The 22,267-nt window shown below is 33.5% G+C and overlaps 1 protein-coding gene across 1 annotated transcript; it reads right to left on the bottom strand.

Moving 5' to 3' along the window:
• Positions 1 to 1,144: 1,144 nt before the first annotated feature.
• LOC120071178 (elongation factor Tu, chloroplastic) lies at positions 1,145 to 3,098 on the bottom strand. Its single transcript, XM_039023288.1, has one exon. It carries the CDS (start codon positions 2,921 to 2,923, stop codon positions 1,496 to 1,498), a length of 1,428 nt encoding a protein of 475 aa, XP_038879216.1. The 5' UTR covers positions 2,924 to 3,098; the 3' UTR covers positions 1,145 to 1,495.
• Positions 3,099 to 22,267: the final 19,169 nt, after the last annotated feature.

The following is a 22,267-nucleotide window of genomic DNA, read 5'->3' as shown; positions in this document are numbered from 1 at the left end:
CACGCATATATCTATAATTGCTTTCCTAAAATTAACGAATTTCTCATTAATAGTTGTTGACATGAGTTTGCTTGAAGATGTAATATGAAGAAGATATTTCTTTTTGCAAAGAGATATGCAGATATTTCATTTTATTTTCTATCATTAAATTCGTAGTAGAAAAAGTCAATTTGGTTAAGATATTGTGTCATCAATATGATGTTTGAATTCTTACCCATACATAGTTAAACTCATAAAAATATAGAAGTGTTTTAAGTAAAACTTATGAGCTACCAAACTTAAAGAGATAGCTAGCATACCATTGACGATGGATACGGATTCTTATATCTCAATTTATTTCATTATAAAAGATCCAAATCACATCATCAATAGCTCTATATGACTTACGTGGTCATATTTCCGTAACATTGCACCAACGAATCATTTGATGAATTTAACCACAACTTATAAGAACAATAATCAAACTTTTAAGAACATAACTTTTTAAAGCAATTCAACTACGGGCAAATAATTGCCACCACTAACCTGAAATCACTATGCACAGCCAACATAAAACAAACAATATAAACATCATTCCTAACTGATTGAAGCATAATTTAACTAGTGAAGACATATGTTCTCAACTAACAAGTTAGATGTTCAAAGTTTGCATCCCCATTGTTAGATGATATATAATCAAATTTATTTTCACCCATCAACTTAAACTTTTGGATTAATTGATGATTTCATCCTCGTGCAAGTGTTATTCCGTGAACTCAAGCCATGATACTGATAGATAGCTTGTGAAAACAGAGGCATCAACACAACCCAACAAAGATGGTTTCCACAAGCCATTGCCTTAAATAAACAATCCTCAATACAATATATTGATTGATTTTACTTTAGCAACTTCAACATAGTATCAAAAACAAGAATTTCCAGATGAGAAATGCAGCTCCCAATCCTATGAGATGCTAATGACAAGCTGCAAACAGCTCACTCTGCAAGTCTACCTATAAGCCATGAGAATGCAAGACAATAACTATGGAAACAACATATCATTTTGGTACATTGTTACCAAATAATTCCCTGCACACAGTTTTTACAATCAAATCATACAATCAAGTACACAGGCATAAGGAGTTCGCTACCCAAAAGAAAGAAATCATCTCGAACTAGAATATTGATTAATGATTAGGAATCATATATTTGAAATTTGCAGACTCTTCATTGAGAAACCTTGACAAGACTAAGCAGCAGCATATGGGAGGGGGGGAAGGGGGGGAAGGTATCTGCAAATATAGCATCCTAAAAAACATTATCGAGCCACGCTGGACATGTTCGAGCCAAACCAACAAGAGAACAAAAAAACTACAAATATATGACATCGAATCCAGAAAAGTCCACAAAATGAAGAAAAGAAATCATTGATGTTGGTTCAAATTTTAGCCTAACTTAAAAGGAGTAAAGAACATTTTCAGTTGGTTTCCGCAATTAAGTTGTGTCTTCCTATCACTCACTCGATTATTGACTGAATCACACCAGCACCAACAGTCTTTCCACCTTCTCTGATAGCAAACCTCATTCCTTGTTCACAAGCCACAGGCATAATCAGTTCCACAACCATTTTCACTCGGTCTCCTGGCATAACCATTTTTGACTCCTCATCCTTGTCGTTCATAATCGAAGACACCTTACCTGTAACATCGGTCGTCCTCATATAGAATTGCGGTCTGTAACCGGCGAAAAAGGGTGAATGTCTACCACCCTCTTCCTTCTTCAACACATACACAACTGCACTAAACTTGGTATGTGGAGTGATAGTGCCAGGCTTGGCTAAAACCATCCCTCTTTGGATATCAGCCTTCTGAACACCTCTAAGCAACAACCCAACATTATCCCCAGCTAAAGCTTCATCAAGAATTTTCTGAAACATTTCGACTCCTGTTACTGTAGTGTTTCTAGTTTCCCTCAATCCCACAATATCCACCGTCTCTCCCACTTTAACGGTTCCTCTTTCAACACGCCCTGTAGCCACAGTACCACGACCAGTAATAGAAAACACATCTTCAACAGCAAGCAAAAATGGAAGGTCTGTTTGTCTTTCAGGTATTGGTATATAACTATCAACAGCATCCATAAGTTCAAAAATTTTATCCACCCATTCATTTTCACCTCTAGCTATATTGTTGTTAGCCATTAAAGCTTCCAAAGCTAACAAAGCAGAACCAGCAATAATTGGAACATCATCACCTGGGAATTCATAGGAAGAAAGCAACTCGCGCATCTCCAGTTCCACAAGCTGCAGAAGCTCCTCATCGTCAACTTGATCCTTCTTGTTGAGAAACACCACCATATTAGGGACACCCACTTGCTTAGCCAACAAAATATGCTCCTTCGTCTGTGGCATTGGGCCATCAGCACCAGAAACCACCAAAATTGCTCCATCCATTTGAGCAGCACCAGTAATCATGTTCTTGACATAATCAGCGTGGCCAGGGCAATCGACATGAGCGTAATGTCGGCTCTCAGTCTCGTACTCGACGGTAGCTGTATTAATTGTAATACCACGAGCACGCTCTTCTGGGGCAGCGTCAATTTCGTCATATTTCTTTGGGACTTTGCTTAAAGCCATGGTCAAAGCGGCGGTGAGAGTGGTTTTACCATGGTCGACATGCCCAATTGTGCCGATATTGACATGGGGTTTCTTCCTCTCGAATTTCCCACGAGCGGCTCGAATTGTGAAGGAACGAGGACGGTTTAGAGAGGGGGAAGAGAAGGAAAGAGGGCGAATTGAAGAAGGGTTCAAGAAAGAGGAAGAAAGCTTCAGGGAAGAAGAAGGGGGGGAGGAGGAAGAAGAAGAAGAAGAAGAAGAAGAAGAAGAAGGGTGAGGGAAAAGGAGCTTAGAGGAAGTGGAAGCGGAAGCTAAGGAAATGGCCGCCATTGAAGGAGTGAAGAAGAATCTGAGAGAGGAAAAGGGTGAGAGGAAGAAGAAGAGGATGGGATTTGGGGAGTGAAGAGACGAGAAGAGAAGAGAAGAGGAGTGTTATCTTGTAGAAATGGGAAGAGAAAAGAGGGCCTCAAATGGGGGTTCTATCCATTTCTGCCATAACCACAATTCTCTTTATTAACCCGTGTCCATTACCTTAGGTTTTGTCCAATTTCTGTGCTACTGCTGCAATAATGGGTGGCTAGGGCTACTTTCTAAATTCCTATCCTCTCCCTCATACAATTCTAAAATCCCAAACCAGTCCTTAACAATGCGGTGTCGTTTTCTACTCCATAAAACCCATCATCGCTCCTATTTCCAATTGCCTATTCGGTAGCAAGTTTTAATATTATTTAAACCAAAAAAAAATCAATTTTCACCATTGGTTCAATCCTCATCTTCGGGTTCGCTTAGTCGGACCCGATTTGAAAAAAAAAAAAATTAGTCCAAGCTCAACACAAGTCTAGCAAAGCTAAGCCACCTTTTGGATTAAGGTTTGGATCAGTATTGACAATGAGATCGGGGTGATGGGGTCAGGTGGAGGTGGAGAGGGGTTCTCTGTTCCCATCTCTGATGGGGGAATGTACTCACAAAGGCAGGGACGGGGGAGGGAATTCCCTGTTTCCCTTTTTGTTTCCCAACGAGGACCTTTTTTAAATTAAAAAAAATCCTAAGATTTTCTTTGGTTTAGGCTTGGACACTTTAGTCGGACTTAAATTGGGCTAAATTAAAAACTATGCTAAATATAAAAAGTTAACTACCTACAATAACATACATACATATATAGAGAAAAATATATTTAAAAATCTAATCGGGACGAGGTCGAGGTTAGAGATAGGATAGGAATACCCTCCCCATCCTCGCACCATCCCCGATTCGGGACCCTAAAAAGGTCCCCAATTTGACCCCAACCTTGGTCAGACCGAGGATTCGAGGAGGGCACCCCCGAGGACCCAACCCTGTGGGAAATTTTGCCAACCCTAGTTTGGGTTGAGTGGATCGACCCAATCTCCCATAACTAAGTTTATTGTCCAATCAATTTACTTTGTTAACTGGATCAAAGTTTAGGTCAAACTTGGATTCATTTTAGGTCACTTTTACTCTAATGAAAAATTAATAAATCAATGGTAATAAAAAAAAGTGAGCACTAGTTGATTACATTTGATGTTGTTTAGCTATGTTATGTACTCATACTGATATCTGGAGCCCAACTCCAAATTTATAATAAAAAAAATACAATTGCGCTTAAAAATTACGTGTCGATACTATTACTGTTACAAATATTGCTATGGTTAGAATATGAAAATTATAAATATGTCACATTTATTGTCAAATTTACCATAATCATTATCGTTATAATTACTGTTTGAGCCTAAACGACAACAGTAACAATAATGGGATGGATTCATAATTTAAAATAAATGTGATCAAAACCAATCTAATTACATTTGTTATTGAGACTAATTACGATTGATCTATCAATGAAATTCCATTCCGATTACATCAATTTTCATTACGAATTGATAAATATAGCCTTTATATATATATATAATTTCTCTCATCTTGTCTCTTTTTTTTTTTAACTGTACGATTTACATTTAGTCTCCCCTTTTGCAGTCACCCCTTAANAAAAAAAAAAAAAAGAAAAAAAAAAGAAAAAAAAAATCTCAGTTCATAACACTTTAAAAATGTTCATATTTAATAAAATATTTTATCTAAATTATAAATGTATGTAGGCTTGATCTATCTAAATATGGGCCAAATAGGCATGCCAACAAATCGAACTTGAATTGCATCTTATACTGGGTTTGGGCTTGCCTTTGGACTTCAGGCCCGTTGATGAAGCTAACAATTTCACTAAAAAATTCAAAATCCATCAAATTGGACCTTTACTTAATATATATTAAATTTCTATTATCTATCCAACCTTTCCCAATGCTGTTACTAATTTTAACCAAAAAATAAAAAACAATATAAAACCTTTGTAAACTTAATTATTTGCCATAATATCAAGGTTTCTACAAATATAAGTTTATTAATGCATAATAAAAATCAACCCTTAAATAAAATTTCCTAAACTAAATATTATGAACAACAATTTACCTATAAAGTTATTTATAATTGAAATTTTTTTATCAATTTTGTAACATACTTACATATATTTTAGAATTAATTAATTAAAAACATATGAAATTTTTTTTATTTAATAAAAATTTCAATGGAAAAGTTATCACGTGAGTTTTTTAAGATTGCAATAAAGTTTGAGATGCAATTTGATGATATTAAAAGATCAGTAAAAAAACAAAACAATTTGATAAGTTTAGAGTACAATTTGATAAGAGTAACTTTTTTGTTTTTCTTTGGCCTCCTATAATTATTGCTCCCTCTAATTTTTTTTTTTAATTTTTGAATTTGTATTTTTTTTTTCCATTTAAGAATACAACCATTATAAATATAAGGAAGGGTTATTGATAACTATATGTGGCATAGTGGCCAGCTATATGGAGAATTGGGATAGATTTAGTTTAGTAAAATTTCAAAAGTATCCCTTGATTGTGTCTATTTTGTTTTTTCTAAACTTAAAAAAAATATTCATTTGGTAAATTTCTCTTTTAAAATCATTCGTGGATTATGTGATCCAAACTATATAAATTCTAAAAATAACACCGTGTTCCGTTTATCCTTATTTAGACTTTTAATTTTCAAATGAACAACTACATTAAAAAATATGAATTTTTTTATAAATATAATATTTCATGCAATAAATTCATTTTATTTTGATTAAACTAAAAAAAATATAATATAATAATATTATAAAGTATCTGATCTTGTATAATGATACAACACCCAAGTTTAGAGGAGTACATGAATGAATCGAGATCGGTCTGAATAGGAGAGATCACGAGTATATGAAAGTATGGTGAATAAATACTTAAAATAATTAATGGGGATGTCAAGTGCGTAGGAATGCCCAACCAGGTTTCCACCTTCATTACTTATACCAGTAAGGTGCACCTTTCTTTTTGGTAGCTTAATCATAAAACTCTAAAGTTAAAGTGTGTTAAGTTAGGGTGATCTCTTGAAAGATTTGCTAGGAAGCATGGAAGTAAAGATAAAGTTTTCCAAGCAAGGATGAAGTTACAAAGTTTTCCAGGCAAGTTAGAGGGGTTGTTTGATGCACTGAGTTAAGTTATGAAGTCTGGAGTTAACATATTGGAGTAGAAAGTTGGTGTTTGGGGTGCTAAGTTGTAAAATGAAGTATTTCGATAGATGTGAAAGCTATAAAAATAGGAGAAGATGGAGGAACTCTTTGGAATTTGTTTAATTTTAGTCATTGTACCTTCAAATATACAATTTTAGTCAATGTATTTTCAAATATTCAATTTTAGTTTTTGTATTTTCAATAAATCTTAAATTTAGTTCCTACAACTAGTCTATTATATTTTTTTTTCTAAATTATTTTTGTTGTCTATTAACATTTTCACTATAAATATTAAAAACATATTCATACATTGCATTTCCTTGAAAGAAAATTATTATTATTATTATTTAACTAATTTCAATAAAAATTAATTTTGAGGGACTAAATTTAATATTTATTAAAATAATAGGGACTAAAATTGGATAAGGAAAAATGGACTAAAATTGAACTTGGAAAAATGGACTAAAATTGAACTAACTAAAAAAATACATGGACTAAAACGATATTTAAACCTAATAATAATATTACTATAATTATCTATTAGGGGTGTTCATGGGTTGGGTTGGATTGGGTTTAAAGACTTTTTAGACCCTAACCCAATTGTTCGGGTGGTAAATTTTTTGAACCCAAAGGACCCTTATTAAAAAATGAACTCAACCCAAACCAACCATGAAATATTTGGGTTGGGTTGGTTCGGGTTAATCGGGTCATTTATTTAAAATTTTGTTCTAAAAAGAAGCAAAACGTAAATTGTAAAAATTTAATTTAATTGTTTTCATATATTGAATTAAGATTAACAACTCAATTTCAATTTATACATTAAAAACTCAATTTCAATTTATATAGTAAAAACTTTCTTTCTAAAGTGCAAAAAAACTACTTTTAAGAGTGGTTGAAAAATAAATTATTCAAAAAATATTGATATATGTATAAATAACTGTGTTATAGGTAATAAAAAAAATATATTTTAAAATTAATAATAAATTCAGGTTAATTCGGGTTGGTTTTGGTGGTGAATCCATGAACCAACCCAATCCATAAAATTTTCATTTATTTGAACCCAACCCAATCCAACCTAACTCAACCTAAATGAGTTGATAACCCAACCCAAACTGCACGGATTGAATTGGGTTGATCGATTTTTTCGAGTCATCAGAACACCCCTATTATCTATACCAGAAGTTTGATATTTTTCTTGGATAGAGTTAAAGTTGGATTTAAAGGAAAAAAATTAAGCAGTGGTTGGTTAAGGTTATCTAATAGAATATGGTGAGATCCAAATTTAACGTAGGCTATCTAATAAGGTTTATTTATTTAATGATAATAAATAAATAAATATAAAAACCGGAACTTGTGGAGCATTAGGGAAAACAGAATTGAAAATAGTGGAAATTTCAAGGACATAATGATATATTTAAACTTTTTATGTTGGAGAAATGTTAGATAATTAGTGTAATTAGTTTATGTTAATCTAGTCACCAATTTTAGGTTAATTTAATATTTTAAATTTATTTAGTTATTTTTCTTGTAAGATAGTAATAGTGACTTTAAAAGGGTAAATTGTAAGGGAAGTTTTTTAAATTTCCTTTGATCATGAATTTAACATAATATTTAAATCCATCAAATTTTTCTAATGTAGATTTGAATATGATTCAAAAATTAATTTACATAACATAGACTAATTAAAAGGAAAAGAAACAAAAGAGGAATGAATAGAGAAGACAAGTTCTTTTTATGCCAATGAGACAAAGATTAACCATTTAAAAATGGGAAAATAATAGATTTTACTTTAATAAACTAATTTAGACAAAGTCACAAGATTCTTGGGATTTCTCTCAACTTGTCTCTTTCCTCTTTGGTTTTTCCTTTTGCTTGTTTTGCTTTGTGTATGAAGCGTTTTTCATGGTATAATTTTGTTATATGGTTTAGTTGAAAATTTCAATTTTTTTTATTAATATTTATTTTGAAATTTTTTATTCAAATATTGTAATTTTAATGATCAAGTGACGAGATCCATCTTTTTAAAATTTTTATCTCTTCACAAGACGAAGATCACTAAATTTATTTTAAAAAATTATACATTCCTCTTCTCTTTAAGTTGTTTATGAAATTTATTAAGAAAATATAGTTGTTTTGAAATTATTATTCAAATATTGTAGTTTTAGTAATACCCAACTCATATTTGAATAATAAAACTACAATATTTAAATAGTAACTTTCAAATAATTATGTTTTTTTTAAAGGTCTTGTAATTAAAATGTGGGGTGGGGAATCAAACCTCAGACTTCGAGGTTGATAATATAAACACTATGTCAGTTGAACTACACTCTTGTTAGCAAAGTAATTATGTTTTCTTAATAAATTTTATAGAGTTATTATTACTCACTATATCAAAAAAAAAAAAACATTAATGAAAGATTTAAATCTATTGGAAAATAAAAAAATATGCATGCCAGATCAAAATGCATGGTTTTTATTATCTATTACAACAATGAATCATTGGTTTAACTGAATAACAAAATAAAAATAGATAGACCCCTTTCTTCGTCTTAGGTTGACATATTTTCTCTATTGAAAGATCCGCTACATGAATAATACACATTTAAGTTTAATGAGCCTAACTCTAATTGTTTTGTTTTAAAGCAAATTTCATAGCGATTCATCCTATTCAAGAGATGAGTTTATATTTGAATAACAAGTTTCAAAATAACTATAATTTTTTTTTAATAAATTTCATAAATAACAATATTCATAAAATAAATCCAAAATTTTCTACATATTTCTTTTCTTAAATATCGGAAAATTTTAATGTAGGTTTTTTTTTTATAAATAAAATAATATATTTGTCTTAAAAGACAAAATAATAATAAAAAAAGTCTTAGAAGACAAATAAAAAGTCATCTTTTGAGCATATCAAATCTACATAAATTTTTTCTCCTCAAAAAAAAAAAAAAAAAAAAATCTACATTAACGTTTTTTTCAAAAACAATAATAGCCACACGCCACTACCCCACGTTAAATATCTCAACAACTACAAAAGAAAAAAGAAAATAAAAACAAGAGAAGCTAATTTTTATATATTTCCATATGAAATGGTCAAATAAAGTGAATTAGGGTGGAGAGAAATCAAGAATTTTAGAAGTTCTTCTAAGCTCTTGATATATTATTCAGTAAGAATCGAAACATTTATAAACAATTCTTCCCTAATTTGGAAGAATAAAATAAATGAAGACAATAAAAGAATGTTGTACATGTGGCCTAATTTGAGTAGATAAAGAGGAACGGAAGAACAAATTTATAACAAAAATATTCCTTTAGAATGAGCTTCAAACGTTGCTTTCATTCCTGATGTGGTTTATTTGACTAGGCTTGAGGCTTGAGGCTTGACCATGACTTTGACTTTCTTCATTCTCTTTGGCATTCATCCTAACATCCCCGCTCAAACTTGGGGGTATATTAATAACTCCAAATTTTGAGCACAGACAGAAGTATTGTGAGTGAGCTAGAGCTTTTTTCAAACAATCAGTAGTCTGACCAATCGTTGGAACATAACATATTTCAAGAAGTTTTTTCATTACTTGATTACGGACGAAGTGGCCATAATCTCAATATATTTCGTCTTAGCATGAAAAATCAGATTCGCGATGGGAGCTCCGGTGCAAAGGTTGTCACATCAAAGGATAGGTGTTTGTGATGTTTTCATACCCATCTCACCCAGCAATTGTTGTAACCATGTGATCTCAGAAAGAGGCTTGAACAAGAGCCTTATATTCAGACTCAATACTAGATCTAGCAACTATTGTCTGTTTCTTCGATGAGTATGATACCAAGTTGCCCCCGAAAATATAGAGCACAACAACAGATTTACGATCATCTATATTTGATGCACAGTCAACATCAGAGTACCCAGTGACATATAGATCATTGTTGGATTGAAACAAAAGGCCAAAGTGTTTGGTTCCACTAACATACCTTAGAACACACTTTGTAGCCTGCCAGTGAACATCTGTTGGTTTATGAAGAAATTGACTTAGTTGATTCACGACATATGAGATATCTGGTCTTGTATTTGTTAAGTACTAGAGAGCTCCAATAGTGCTTCTATAGATAAACGGATTCGTAAGAGAAGTTCCATCAGTGGATGAGATGTGCTTATTTAAGACACATGGTGTTGTAGCTGGTTTAAGATCAGCTAGATCCAATTTCCATAGAAGATCATTTACATACTTAGCTTGATTGAGTAATAATCCGGTATTTAGATAGTGTACCTGAATCTCGAGAAATTAGTATAGAGTACCTAATTCCTTTAGAGCAAAGCGTTTGTCTAGGGTGGGAATTAGCCTTTCGATCAGTATTGGGTCATTTCTGGTGATGGTAACATCATTTACATAAACCAATAAGAATATTACAGATCCACCATTTCGATCGATGAAGAGAGATGTATTAGAACGTGAGTTGACAAATCCCCAGCTTTGAAGAACACAACGCAACATATTGTTCAAGGCTCGAGGAGCTTGTTTCAACCCATATATGGCTTTGTTTAACTTAAAGACATAGTAAGGATGTTGTACGTCTTCATAAACAGGCGGTTGATTCATATAGACGACTTCTATTAGCGTTCCATTAAGGAACACATTGTTAAAGTCAAGCTAGTGGAGTCTCCATCCCTTTGTCACAGCTATGCTGAGGACAACCCTAATCTTCAACACTTTCACTACTAGGTTGAACGTTTCAAAGAAGTCGATCCCAGGATATTGATGGAATACTTTTGCCACTAGTCAGGCCTTGTACCTTTGTATGGTCTAATTGGCATTCCGTTTTAGTCTAAAGACCCATTTGTTTCCTACAACATTGAATTTAGTGGAATGAGGGTTGAGACTCCATGTTTTATTTGCTATTAAAGTAGCATATTCATTGTCCATGGCTTCTTTCCATTGTGGGGTGTTGATCACATCCTTAACTCGCATCGGTTCAGTCATCGTCTAGTCAACGATGGTCTAAGATACCCATGCTTTTGATTTGAAACTCCCAGCTTTTCCTTTAGTAGTCATTGGGTGAGTGGAAATTGGAGGTGGGGCGAAGTAGTTGGATGTTGAGTTGTTGGAAGTAGTGTAGATAATAGAAGGTTGGGCTGCTGGGTGAGAGAGAGGGTGAAGTAGACCATTCCAGATGAGGTGGTGACATAGGAGAGCAAGGTGCAAGGGAAAAAGATGAAGGGAAAGTATTAGGTTTTTGATCATGGTAAAGGTGCATTGGTTTGATATAGTGGGTCTAATAAATGAGAGAGTGATGTGGGCTTCGACTCATGGATTGATGGTGAGACTTGGGTCACTACAAGAAATTATACCTTTCCCGACGCTTAAAATTGTCGGAAAATGGTAGAAAATATGTTGGAAGATCCTCTCCCGATGACGTACTGGTTGTCAGGAGTTTAGTTGGGAGAAATCCGTCGGGAGTTCTACTCCCAATGCCTAAAAATGACTGTCGAGAGTAGTGCATGAACTTCCAACGCCTAATATATGGTGCCAGGAGTTATAAGAACTTTTGACTGGTAATATACGAAGTCGGGAGTTCTTATAAATCTCAACTATCATTTTCCAACATCGGGAGTTACTGAAACTCCTGACGGCTTACCAGCTGTCAAGAGTTCAATTTCAGTATTTCAATATTGACTTTTGAACTCCCAATGGCTGACCAGTCATTGAGAGATAGTCATTCTTTTAAAATTATTTAATTTGTAATTTGTAATTTTTAGTTTTTTTTTTAATTTGATCTGAATAACCTGTAAAACATCATTAATCAACTCAAACATATTCAGATAAGAAATAAAACAAACAAACAAAGTCCATACCATTCTTTATTACCTAAAATAGAGAAAAATTATAAGATAGTTTATAAAAGAAATATGTCTTCACAAATACATAAAAGAAACAACATGAAAACGACGTCAATAAATATGTCTTCACAAATACACAAAAGAAAGAACATGAAAACAACATCTGGAACACAGAATCTCTAACAACATTTGAAACTCATCTCCGAATAGCATCCTACAATAAAACAAAAACATTCAAATGTCATAAACTTCCAGAAACAAACAAAAAACTCCAAGTTCAACTCCAAAACGAGTATAACGAAACTCAACCGACCTCCCACAACATTCAAACTTCATAAACATCCACAAACACATAAAAAAAACTCCAACTTTCCCCCCAAAACAATTATAACGAAACTCAACTCACCCTCCACAACATTCAAACTTCATAAACATCCATAAACATATAAAAAAAACTCCAAGTTCAATGGAAAAATGAGTATAACCAAACTCTACCCACCCTCCACAACATTCCCGACGCTCATAAACATCCCAAAACACACAAACGCGTCTAAGTTAAACTCCAAAACGATTATAACCAAACTCTACCCACCCCCACAACATTCAAACTTTATAAACATCAATGAACACATAAAAAACTTCAACTTTCCCCCCAAAACAATTATAACCAAACTCAACCCAACCCCCACAACATTCCCGACACTCATAAACATCCCAAAACACACAAAAGCGTCCAAGTTAAACTCAAAACGATTATAACCAAACTCTACCCACCCCCACAACATTCAAACTTCATAAACATCAACGAACACATAAAAAACTTCAACTTTCCCCCCAAAACAATTACAACCAAACTCAACCCAACCCTCACAACATTCCCGACGCTCATAAACATCCAAAAACACACAAAAACTTCCAAGTTCAACTCCAAAATGATTATAACCAAACTCTACCCACCCCCACAACATTCAAACTTTATAAACATCAACGAACATACAAAAAATTTCAACTTTCCCCCCAAAACAATTAAAACCAAACTCAACCCAACCCCCACAACATTCCTGACAATCATGAACATCAAAAAATACATAAAAACCTCCAAGTTCAACTCCAAACCGATTATAACCAAACTTTAACTACCCCCACAACATTCAAATTTCATAAACATCAATGAACACACAAAAAACGTCAACTTTCCCCATAAAACAATTATAACCAAACTCAACCTACCCCCACAACATTCCTAACGTTCATAAATACCTCCAACTTCATAAATATCAACAGACACACAAAAAACCTCAACTTCCCCCCCAACCATTATAACCAAATTCCTCCCCCCCCCCCTCTCCAACATTCTTTGACGCTCATTAACATCCAAAAACACACAAACCTCTAAGTTCAAACTCCGAAACGATTATAACCAAACTCTACCCACCCCCACAACATTCAAACATTCATAAACATCAACGAGCACACACAAAACTTCAAATCTCTAAACCACCACAACATCAACGAACACACAAAAAACTTTAAACTTTCCCCCCAAAAACAATTATAACTAAACCCCAACCCACCCCCACAACATTCATGATGCTCATAAACATCAAAAACACAAAACACCTCCAAGTTTAACTCTAAAATGATTATAACCAAAACTTACCCACTCCTCCAACATTCAAACTTCATAAAACATCAATGAAATACACAAAAAACTTCAACTTTTCCCCCAAAACAATTATAACAAACTTAACCCCCCCCCCCCCCCCCAAACAAATTCCCGATACCTCAATAAACATAAAAAAACACACAAAAACCTCTAAGTTCAACTACAAAACGATTATAACCAAACTCTACCTACCCCCACAATATTCAAACTTCATAAACATCAACGTACACACAAAAAACTTCAACTTTCCCCCCAAAACAATTATAACCAAACTTAACCCACCCCCCACAACATTCCCGACGCTCATAAACATCTAAAAACACATAAAAAACTCCAATTTCAACTCCGAAGTGATTATAACCTAACTCTACCCATTTCCATAACATTCAAACTTCATAAACATTAACGAACACACAAAAAACTCAAACTTCCCTCCACAACAATTATAACTAAACTCAACCCACCCATCACAACATTCAAACTTCATAGACATCCACAAACACACAATAATGACAAAAAACACATCAAACTTCAGTTGTTTGGCTACCATAACTACAAGATAGACAACAATTCTTTATCATAAAGCTACTAGTAAGACAACTACTTTGCTACTATAATTGCAGGATAACAATATATTAGACAATTAAATAATGAAGTAATGATACCTAATTCGATGTTTTTCCTCTTTGTGATCGTATCATGTCTTCAATCATTTTTTTTCATTTCTTCCATTTGTCTTGCATGATCCTCTCTCATTTGTTTTTTAATATCTTCAAGTTCCTTAATCCTCGATTGAGACTGTTCAAAATTGGCTTTCAATTCCCCCATCTTCCCACTTTCCGTTCCTTGAGTAGATGACGAACTCGATGAGCTACTACCCTTTATTGACTTAAGTTTAGGGCCTTAACCTGGGCCTTTTACATGACCGGGTCGTCTACCCAAAACTATCACACAGATTTCATCCCCTGTTAGTGGTTGGAAACCTTTTGAAGTGGGGTTGGATTGTAATTCTAACATTTGATTCTGCACATATTAATTAAGTGTGTAATTACGAGTGATTGAGCTTAGAAATGAAAAACAAAACGAAAATAAAACAAAATTGGTTACATGTGCATCTTCAGCTGCTTGATTCACGAACTTGCCACCTTTAGAGTGTGTTTCTTTAAATAGGTCAATGCGTCTTATTTCTCGACCTTGCTTTTCCTGCAGCTCTGATTGAATTTGCAGGAACGACTTCGATCCGCCTACGTGGTTGAACGATAATTTCTCGCTATTTTTTCTATTCGTCTCTGAAATTTCCTACATTCGAACAAAAAAAAAAAAAAAAAAACTATTCTATAATAGTCAATGAAGTAAATGATACATGCCCTAAATTATTCTAACCTAAAACTCTTAACTCTCAAAGCGGTCATACAAAAAATGCTAATCTTCTGGTCTATTCTTAAGCCAGCTAGGCCAGTTAGCACGTATTTGCTGAGAGTTGCTACATTTCTTATAATGTCTATGCAAATCTGCTCCGAATTCTTTGAACGAGTTTTGCATTTGATGTTCTATAAAATTATTAAGTGGTTGATTGGATAAATCAAGTACAAAATGATCCTACAAAAGAAGTAAGGAAGAATTAACATATATGATGTTCATGACAATCTAAAAGAAAAAACTTATAAACTTACCAACAATTGACTCTTAGCCAATACTACAAATTCATTTGGAACATCAGAAAAAGTACGACATCGTACTGAAAATGTAGATCTGACGGCGACACCAATTGCATTACTAAATCATATAGAACGTTGACAAATTGGCTTCTTCTCCCCCTCATTTATCATGATTGGAATTCTCCCATGTTTTTGGATGTATTTTTCCAACTCAATATTCCGTGAATGTTCGCATTTCCTTCGAGTGGATGAAAAGCTACTATCTGAGGAATAAAAAATTTAAAACAGTTTAGGATGTATTTCAGTCAACCGAAGATGTGTATGAATATTAACCTGAAGTGTCACCCACAAAAGATCCCGTATTGCCTAGATATATCTCTTACTCTCGAAATTCTTCATCAGCCTCCTATTGCCTATTAGGGGTTGACATCGCAACCTATACAAACACAAAAAAAGATAAAAAAAGATATAAAATTAATATTAAATACATGTAAACAGAGAAAGAAAATTGAGTAGATACATGATTACTCATCATCGTCATCTAAATCAAATTATTCATCAGCACTTGAACTGTTATTGGGAGATAATTGTTCTCCATATGGGAGATAATTGTTCTTCATCATTGTTTATGAAGTCATCATCGCTATGTCGAATAATTGATCGTTCCACAATTGTAGGATCAACGTCGACTCTGCATAAAGTAACCTCCTCAATGGTTTCATCCACTCGAACTCCACTAATAATTAATCATCCACTTCTGATACATCCCATATTCGCTTATTTTTGACTACTTGAACAACTTTCCAATTGCTACCATATTTTATGTCATCGAGGTAAAAGACTTGTTATGCTTGTATAGCAAAGATTAAAGGCTCATCAACATACCAAAAGTGCGATGTATTGATCGATTTGTATCATAAATCCACATGTGTCATATTACTTTTGTTGTTATCTGTGTCAAACCATCTACACCTAAACATAAAAACACGTCTTCTGTTTGCATACTGAAAATCTAATATTTCATCTACGACACCGTAAAAATTGTTATCCACACATCTGTTCCCACTGATTTCCCCGACCACTAGGACTCCACTATTTTGTGTAGCTCGACGATTATCACACTCTACAGTGTGAAATCGTACCCCTTTAACAATGCATCCATTATAAGAGCGCACCTCAGATGAAGGTCCCATTGCAAGTGAAAAGAAATCATCAGAAAGATCTTCTCTCTCGTATTGTTGTAGAACCTGATAATTATTTATACATTAAAGATGACTATAAAAAATGAATCACCTCTCAACTTCTAATACTATGTATACCTGAGATCTGAACCAATCGAAAAATTTGTGTTGATATCTTATATATAAGTTAGAGGCTCTTTGAGCTTCATGAAAAATTAACCTCAAGTGTTGCCTAGAATTGATCATTAAAAATTTATATCAAAGAATTTATCTTAGAACTTAGAAATTTATAAAGTTCGAAATGTACTTGCGATAATCTGTTATTTCTTTACAATTTTTGAGAATGTACCAATTTGCAATATGCATTTCCTTCGCCGATAGTGTCCGTAAACTTGACGCCCCTAATGGTCGTATCCTCCGCCTAAATAATTCAAATTCACCAAATATCTCATGATCGGGAATGTTATCATCATTTTGTTCATCTCTATTGAATCTCGTTTCAATCCCACTTAGATATCGCGAACAAAAGTTCCATGCTTCATTCATTACATATGCTTCTGCTATAGACCCCTCAGGACGTGCTTTGTTCCGTACAAATTATTTTAATGTTCGTAAACTTCTTTCAATAGGATACATCCAACTATAACTAACCAGACCCACCACTTTGGTTTCATATGGTAGATGAACAACAAGGTATACCATTACATCGAAGAAGGCAGACGAGAATATTTTCTCCAACTTACAAAGTATGACTATGATGTTTGCTTGTAGTCTTTTCAAATCACTTACACGTATTGTTTGTGCACATAAGTCGCAAAAGAATGCACACAATTCAACGATAGCAGTGGATACATTCTTCGATAGGTATGCTCGAATACCAATAGGGAGTAGTCTGTGAAGCATCACATGCCAGTCTATTTTCAGCCTCGATATTTTTTCCATCTTTGTCATTCACACATCATGATATATTAGACACAAATCCATCAGAAAATTTCACTGATTTAAAATACTTACAAAATGAAATCCGTTCACTATTAGTTAATGTGTACGCTGCATGTGGTTTTACAAATCTTTTATCGACATGTATCAAGTGTAAGTCTTTTCTTATTTTCAAATCTTGTAGGTCTAATTGACGTTTGTTGTATCCTTTGTCTTTCCTTCAATATTTAATAATGTACCTACCAAATTGTCGCATATATTTTTTTCAATATGCATTACATCCAATTTATGTCGTAACAATAGTCTGGACCAATATGGAATTTGGAAAAAAAATACTTTTCTTAGTCCAGTTTAGAATTCGTTTTCTTCTTTTATCTTGCTTCGATGGATGTTTGCTAAGCACAGAAAAGTTCAACATATTTATTTGTTGTAAGATCTCTTCTCCATTCATTACGACTGGAGGAGGTCTATGTTCAACTTTTCCATCATGTTGCCTACTTCGGTGCCAACTATGATTCTCTGGAAGATAACATCATGTCCCATAAATGATATTTTCTCTCTTATCCCGAAGGACGAATTATCTTCTTTGCATATGGGACATGCTTGATAACCTTTTGTACTCCACCCAGATAAGTCACTGTAAGCAGGGAAGTCATTAATAGTCCATAATAAGGTCGTATATAGTTGAAAAAACTCACCAGTAACAGAATCATAAGTTCGCACACCAATAGTCCATAAGTCTTTCAACTCTTCAATCAACGACTGCAAGTTAACATCAATTTCCTTTCCAGAAGATTTTGGACCAGGTATGAGCAAAGATATGAAGAAGTTTGTTTTCTTCATGCATTTCAAAGGGGGAAAATTATAAGGGATTATCACCACATGCCACATATTATAAGAAGTCTCATATTTCCAAATGGATTGAACCCATTTGAAGCTAATTCCAAACGAACATTTCATAAGGAAAATCATGATCAAAATATTTTCACCTCTCTTCATCAGCTGGATGTTGTAACACATCCTCCGTTTCAACTCGCTTATCTTTATGCCATATCATATCGGAAGCACTTTCTTTTGATGCAAACAATCGCATTAATCTCGGTATCAATGGAAAATGATGCAATACCTTATGTGGTATTTTTTTACCCTTGCCATCATTAAATTTGTACCAAGACTCACCACAAATGGGACATTGTTGCAAATCTACAAATTTTTTTCAATACAATACACAATCATATTTGCACACATGAATAGACTCATAACCTAGGCCTAAATTACGCAATTTTCGCTTAGCTTCATAAAGGAAGTAGGTATAGCGGTGCTAGCTGGAAACACTGCTTTTAAAAATTCCAACAACATGTCAAATGATTTGTTACTCCAACCATTAAGAACTTTGATATGCATCAACTTCACTAAAAAGTTCAAGGACGAAAATTTCAAACAATCAAGGTATAGTTCATTACGTCCTTCGGTCATTAAATCCTTGAATAAGTTCGTGGTATCTCTTTCTTGACCATTAGAGGACATTTCATTCTCAATCCCTTCTTCATTTGCATTTTCATTTTCAATTGAAACTTGTAAATTGTTTATAAGATTCAACATCTCATTTTCTTCAACAACATTACCCTCTATACTATCTACTTCAACATTGTGTATTGAATGAGCTGTATGACTTTCAAAACCTCTAGATTAGTTAACTGGCTCTCCATGATATACTCATTCACAGTATGAGGGAGATATTCTATATGTTAATAGATGCTGCTCCACAACATTTATTTTTTTCTCAAATTGAATTCATAAAATTCGTGCATGGACATCTTATTCATCCGAAATCATTAACATAAAACTTCGTCACATCTAAAGACTGGGATACTCCTTCTCTATACTCATTAATAACTTATTCCTTAATTTGATCCATTCTTTATTCATCCTTAAAAATAAATCTTTTCTAACCAATTTATATCCAAAACAATAACCTGTATTAACTAAAATGTCAAAAGTTCATATCATCACTATTGGGAATGCTGTCCTAAATCTCCTTGTAATCCCGTAGTTTGTAAATTTTGTATAAACATATTGTTGTTAATAAAATAAGTGTTATTTTATCAGCCTATACTCAATCCAATAAACTAAGATCTGAGGTTATTTCATGTAATTTAAACAAGTATGTAGAGACATACAAGTGGATCTCGTTTAAATAATAACCTAAATGGTCTGTAGTAGATGGATAAGACTGGGTACTTTATCCTGGTGACACTACGGATACGACTTGCTTTGTAGGTGTTACAAATGTTGTAAAGTGCTACAAATGATCTGATCCCGATCATTCATGTGGAGACATGCGAGCGGGGGTATCCTATACAAAGAGTTTATATAAGACTGAACCACGAAATGATTAGTCTCTTTATATAACACCGTTAATAATAAAGACTTATATTTCACTAGGATGACCATAGGTGACATGACCTGAATCCTGAGTGAGTTGTGAACTCCTGCTTATGAAGGCGGTCCTTTGATTTGTATGGGTGAGAGTGACCAAATTGCCAACTTGACAAGCCTACCATTTTGGGGATTCATCTGACTGGGGAGCTGGGAACACAGCTACACAAGACGAAATTCACTCCTTCCTCGATGTAGGAGTAAGTAGATAAATTGCTCCTTTAAGGGCTGATTCCGGGTCTTGACATAGTAGCCATACCCTCTCCTAGCACGAGAGTGACTTGGTCATAGTGGGACTATGACTTATTGTTTATTTGAGGAATCAGTGGTACTTAAGAAGTTAGATGTAACTATAAGGGCAAAACGGTATTTTGACCCAACTGTACTTACGAGTAATTTGTGAAGGGTCATCGTATTGTTTCTATATATATATTTTTTATTAATATATCTTAAACTCCCTCCCCACATTCTTTCAAGTTAACTAACGTGGGATTCAAGAAGTTGAACGAATAATCTTCTTCCTAATTTCTCTCAGAGAAGAAGTGTTCTCTCCAAGGAAAAACTCACTAAGAATAAAAGTTCTTCTCTTCCCTCTCCTCCTCTCCATCTTCTTTCCCTCTTCCAAGGATTCAAGAAAAGTCCACAACTCTTGCTTGAATCCTCTATCCCAAGAGAATACAGAGGATTCTTGAGTGGTGGTGTCCATTCTTGAAGAAGGAGATCCGCGTGGAGAAGGAGTTCTGTTCGTGGCTTGTACGCGAGATTTCTTGAAGAAAGAGTTCTTCAAAGGTAAGGTTTTCTAAAACCACACGTGATTGTTTTAAAGCATGTTGTAATTTTAAATAAATGCATATCTTGATGTCTTTTTGTTGTAAAACTTTATATCCAATAAAAATAAAATTTGGAACGATCTTTGCTTCTGTTCAAAGGATTTTTTTTCTGAAAATTTCCTTCAATCACATCCAAATTGTTTATCAAACATATATTAGTGAACTCAATGAATTTAAGGACATTAAACAAAATCTAGATTATCTACCAAACAATATTAAGTATTATCGAAACTTGATACATACTAATTTCATCTAAAATTAAAAGTACATTGAAATTGACTTAAATATTTTGTTTCTCTAACAAAAATTCTAAGCAAGAAACATTGTAAAAAAACATTTAAATATCCCATCTCGCATATCATTGAATGAAAGAAAATCTTTGCATAAAAAACAATCCTACACTACATTGATTTTCTATTGAACTTGATTGTATTATTGATATCGATTTAAAAAATAAAAAAAAATATATATTTTAAGAATATTATGTTTATACTCACCTTTCAATTTCTATCTTGATTTCTCAAAATTTCAAGGTAGAGCTACTTTAGAGATTTACACTTTTATTCTTTGTAAATTTAAGCAATCTTATTCCATATTTTTTATTTTGTAGGACCTAAACAATGTAAGTTTTCTAATTAACTTATTTCAAATATCTATTAACTTATTTCAAATCAAGATATTTGAAAGAAGTCTTCATTTGATTTCCATTCTTGTTTTTTCCGAAAAGAAAAAAGTTGAGAATTTTAATTTTAAATGGGTGGCTATTCATATGCAAAACACCTCCCTATGACATCTGCATCTGTAGTTTCTTTGATATTATTACTTCGGTTCTTTGACAGTTTCCTTTATTCAAGCAAACTCAATACTATTCAATCAAACTCCAACTCAATGTTCTAGATTGTTTGCTCATTGTATATTGCTTATAACATTTTTTTTTTAGAATTGACACAACAATTTTAATCTTTTCATATGCAACTTTTTTATTAAAAGAAATCTTTTATAACCACCCAAGTTAGGGGCAAGTTTTTCTTTTTCTTTCTTAAACCTCTTAAATAATTTTTTCCTTTATTTATTGTTTCTTAAACCTCTTAAAAAATTTTTTTTTTCTTTTTACTTACCAATTCTCCTAATTCATGCCGTATACATTCCTAATTTTAGGTCTTCATCTATACTGATCGAACAGTGGGTAAAGAAGAAATTTAAAATTTTATTTTAAAAAAGAAAGGATTTTTTCCTGTTTCTTTATAAATCAACATAACTTGCCAAAACTAAATGGAAAGAAAAATCAAAATGGGGGCTGGCCGTTTAAAATAGCAAGAAGACATTACCGACGAAAGACGAAGAATGGTAGCGGCAGGGCTGGCCGAATGGATGATGAACAGCGGTGGCGGCAGGCTAACCAAATGGACGAAGATGCATCGGCGATGATTGAAGAACGACAGCGACGGGGCTGGCCGAAGGAACGATGAACAGCGGTGGTGGCGGGCTGACTGAATGGACGACGACGCGTCGGGCGAACTCTCTCTCTCGTCGATTTGGGATTTGGGA

Source organism: Benincasa hispida, chromosome 2 (assembly GCF_009727055.1).
Source record: "Benincasa hispida cultivar B227 chromosome 2, ASM972705v1, whole genome shotgun sequence".
Taxonomy (NCBI): domain Eukaryota; kingdom Viridiplantae; phylum Streptophyta; class Magnoliopsida; order Cucurbitales; family Cucurbitaceae; genus Benincasa; species Benincasa hispida.
The sequence above is the reverse complement of the archived record's forward strand: the minus strand, read 5'-3'. Positions and strand labels throughout refer to the sequence as shown.